General features: G+C 33.3%; 1 protein-coding gene across 1 annotated transcript; it reads left to right on the forward strand.

The window, feature by feature from the left end:
* Positions 1–2,234: 2,234 nt before the first annotated feature.
* On the forward strand, positions 2,235–3,742 carry LOC107576703 (uncharacterized; the record flags this gene model as incomplete). The annotated part of the gene is made up of 3 exons (XM_016262847.1): positions 2,235–2,373; positions 2,536–2,835; positions 3,437–3,742. Coding segments are annotated over exons 1-3 (673 nt in total), but the record flags the coding sequence as incomplete, so codon positions are not given.
* Between the last annotated feature and the right edge of the window lie 648 nt (positions 3,743–4,390).

Genomic DNA, 4,390 nt, shown 5'->3' on the forward strand with positions numbered 1-4,390 from the left:
TCATGGTTCTGTGATGGCTAATGGTCACATGACATTTATTTTTGTTTCATTTTACAATTCTGTATATACAGGTCTGTGCAATTTGGCCCAAAAAAAAAAGATTTTGGTATTTTTTCATGTTGATATTGTGATTTGGACTGTGACATTTCATCTCATATTGAAACTATATATATATATATATATATATATATATATAAAAGTACACTCTAAAAATGTTAATGATCCATCTTCTTCCATTTTTCCATCTAGAGTATTTATCCTGATCTTCCCATTTTTCCTGTGAATTACGTCACTGCTAGTGCGATGGATCCATTTAATCTCATTAGGTCTGTCAGTGTTTGTTGTTGGCAGCTTGATGGTGCAGGACGTCCCCTCTAGTATCTCTCTTCCACATATATCTGAAACTATAAAAAAAATACAATTATATTAGAATTTAATAAACTCAGCAGGGTTCATGCACTCATATGTGGTTTACAATGAGGAATAAATAATTAATAAAAAGAATGAGTATTTCTCAGGATGGGTTTTTTTTTCAAAGTCAATTTCTGTTTAGACTTTAACCTTAGACAAAACTATTAAACAGTAAAATATTCTGTTCTGCCATTATTGACTATAAAACTGATGCAGATCATTTAGAGTAACACACACTGACTCCTATAACAACAGGGCCTGTCATCACAATGTATGGGGTAGGTTGTCACAAATGGTGACCAGATGGCCTGTTACAGGCCTTGTATCAGAATTTAAACAGTAAAACTGTAATGAAGCATGTAAACGGAAAAATAAATAAATCAAACTTAACCATTGTTACGGCCAATAGGAATTAAACAAATAGTGTAAAATTACAGTACAACATATTTTTCCTGACCTGACATCTATTAAAAAACTGTTCAGAAAATACAGTAGTACAATGTTTAAATTCAACACTGCCTTTACATTTTTGTTCACCGGTTTATCAAACATATGATAGGCTGAAATTTCACCCAAAAAAATATTTGCATTTAAAAAGTGTCCAAAAGTGACAGTAATGCAGTTTTTGCCTATTTTACCTGACCTGCCCCTTAAAAGTTATCTTAATGTAAAAATATGTTAGACATCTATTTATATAAATAACACTATATGCATGAGAACAAAAGTTAATGTGGTGTATTATTCTTATATTTTAATCACATTGTAACTTTTTATCTCATCAACAAAATACTTAGGCCAACAGTAAAACACCTCAAATTAAGAGAAATAAGCTGTTTTACTTAAGTTTAATAAAATAACTACACAAAATGAAATCATACCATAGAGCGCAGCAAAGCCACAGAGGAATAAAAATAAAAAACTGTATCGGCAGCTCATTGCTCCTCTGAAAACAGCAAATGTTCCAGAACCTTTTCACAATCACGACGAGACATATAACTTCCGATCACAGAAACAGAAACGAGATTTGCATTCACGGAGCTGGAGGTTATGCAGAGTCAGCAACTAAAGATGTCAGTGATTATGCAGACCAATCAAATAAAGGCTGCAAACTCTTACGCATGCAGTGAGATTCACAACTGACACTTTTCTCACGCCACACGTCAGTTTTGCACGCAGTGAAAAGAGCCTCAGTTGAAACTGTAGTAATATGATATTAGCAAATCAAATTTGGCAACTCTCCAGTGCGTGTTTGTGCTTGCACTGTCTGGAGAGCATTTAAAAAGTTACTAGTTCGTGTTTTTGTAGCGTTGAGCAATGTAGCTAATCACAGACATATCTGTTGATTTCTCAAACACCTCTGATTGCACTGTAACAAACAGTGTATACACGATATAATAAATGAGATGCATTGCACAGTAGCCCTGGAACGCTATACCTGGTGCTTCACGATTTAAAAATGAGTCGCTGAAGGAAACGTTAGTGGTCGTGTCAAACTCCACTGTATATTTTGGTGCAAATGCATGTGTCATTTTACACTTTGCATAATGGCAAATTACAAAATACAGTATTTTGTGTTTATTTAATTCACTGTGAAAATGATTTTTGAAGTTGTAGATAAAAAAAAATCTGCAATATTTATTGGCATATGTTTTAAAAGACAATACTGTTTTTCTATATCAAAATGTGAAGAAGTTTAATTCAGTGTATTGTCCACTGAATTCCATTCAAACAGAACAGAGCGCCCCCTGGGGGAAAATATCCGCACTGCTCTTAGTGGAAGAAGACCAGCACAACGCCTCATATTTGCGCTTTCAGTTTGCGTCTTGGGAGCGTAATAGACTTTCTGAGCAAAACACTACATAAAAGTGCATTAACGTGTCCTTTGGATAACACAAATGTCTGCAAGATGCTTGACGTTGGTCGCAGTCTGCGTTGTGTTCGTCTCCACAGAAGCTGTTTTAGGTATGTTTTTAGGATGTCTTTAACGTTTAATCGAAGTTGGCGCAGCAGTTTAGTTATAAATGATATTCTTGTATTGTAGCCTAATTTACATGATTGCAGTGTACGGCAGCCATTTGCATATTGAATGCTGACTAACATACTCTCCCATATTTTATTAATAAGGCGAAGATGTGAAGAAATCAGTGGGTGAGGAAGTGTCTTTTCGTCCAGACAGAATAGATCCTCCTGTCAGCAGCATTATATGGAAACACAGAAACAGCAGTGGAGTTGTTGTAAAAGCGATTGAATGGGATGTTGAAGATGGTTTTAACACCCCGAATCAGAGATTCAAAGGCATCACAAGTCTTAATGAGAAAACTGGAGAAATCACTATAACTGATTTAACTGTTGAACATAGTGGACTTTATACCATCGACATCAACAGTAAAGAGCAGAAACACAGATTCAACTTGACCGTAACGAGTGAGTGGATGATTAATGTATTCTTAAAAATAATAATGTTAAAACGTTATATTATTAATAATATTATGCATTTTTTTAGTCGTACATAAAACAGTGCCATGATACAATAATGGTATTGTTTGTAATATAGGCCTAACATGGTACTGTGGTATAGCAGGTACAGCTAAAGATGCACTTTAAGAAAATGTGCTTTTTTATTACTTACACAATCTATGATTGCACAGGGGGAAAAAGGTGTTTTATTGAACATTTATGGAGAAGAACATATTGCGTAATAATAATAAAAGAGGTCTGTTTTGTTTTAAAGCTTGAGGTGGTGAAGTCCTTTTACTCCACACTACTGACACAAATACATTAGCTCAAGTAATATTGTATGTTTTGCAAGTTAATTCTGGTTCAAAACAATCACTTCAGCAATGTTTGTAAACTTTTCTGTTTATTTTGATGCGTATCTTTTTCAATAAATCTATTGTCAGTCAGTGTTCATTTAAAATATATAAACAAGACATGCTTCAAATTATATAATAATTTATATATAGGCCTATATAAAATATAATTTTATTGATTCTCATTTGCTACTCTCTCATGTTTTATTTATTAGGAGAAGAAGTGAAAAATGTATTTGGTGAAGTCGGTGGTAGAGTGTCTTTTCGTCCAGCCAGCTTAAATCCTCCTGTCAGCAGCATTATATGGAAACACAAAAACAGCATTGGACCTGTTGTAAAAGCGACTGAATGGGATGAAGATGGTTTTAACACCCCGAATCAGAGATTCAAAGGCATCACAAGTCTTAATGAGAAAACTGGAGAAATCACTATAACTGATTTAACTGTTGAACATAGTGGACTTTATACCATCGACATCAACAGTAAAAAGCAGAAACACAGATTCAACTTGACCGTAACGAGTGAGTGGATGATTAATATATTCTTAAAAATAATAATGTTAAAACGTTATATTATTAATAATATTATGCATTTTTTTAGTCGTACATAAAACAGTGCCATGATACAATAATGGTATTGTTTGTAATATAGGCCTAACATGGTACTGTGGTATAGCAGGTACAGCTAAAGATGCACTTTAAGAAAATGTGCTTTTTTATTACTTACACAATCTATGATTGCACAGGGGGAAAAAGGTGTTTTATTGAACATTTATGGAGAAGAACATCTTGCGTAATAATAATAAAAGAGGTCTGTTTTGTTTTAAAGCTTGAGGTGGTGAAGTCCTTTTACTCCACACTACTGACACAAATACATTAGCTCAAGTAATATTGTATGTTTTGCAAGTTAATTCTGGTTCAAAACAATCACTTCAGCAATGTTTGTAAACTTTTCTGTTTATTTTGATGCGTATCTTTTTCAATAAATCTATTGTCAGTCAGTGTTCATTTAAAATATATAAACAAGACATGCTTCAAATTATATAATAATTTATATATAGGCCTATATAAAATATAATTTTATTGATTCTCATTTGCTACTCTCTCATGTTTTATTTATTAGGAGAAGAAGTGAAAAATGTATTTGGTGAAGTCGGTGGTAGAGTGTCT

Source organism: Sinocyclocheilus grahami, unplaced genomic scaffold (genome assembly GCF_001515645.1).
Source record: "Sinocyclocheilus grahami isolate Dianchi unplaced genomic scaffold, SAMN03320097.WGS_v1.1 scaffold4184.1, whole genome shotgun sequence".
NCBI lineage: Eukaryota > Metazoa > Chordata > Actinopteri > Cypriniformes > Cyprinidae > Sinocyclocheilus > Sinocyclocheilus grahami.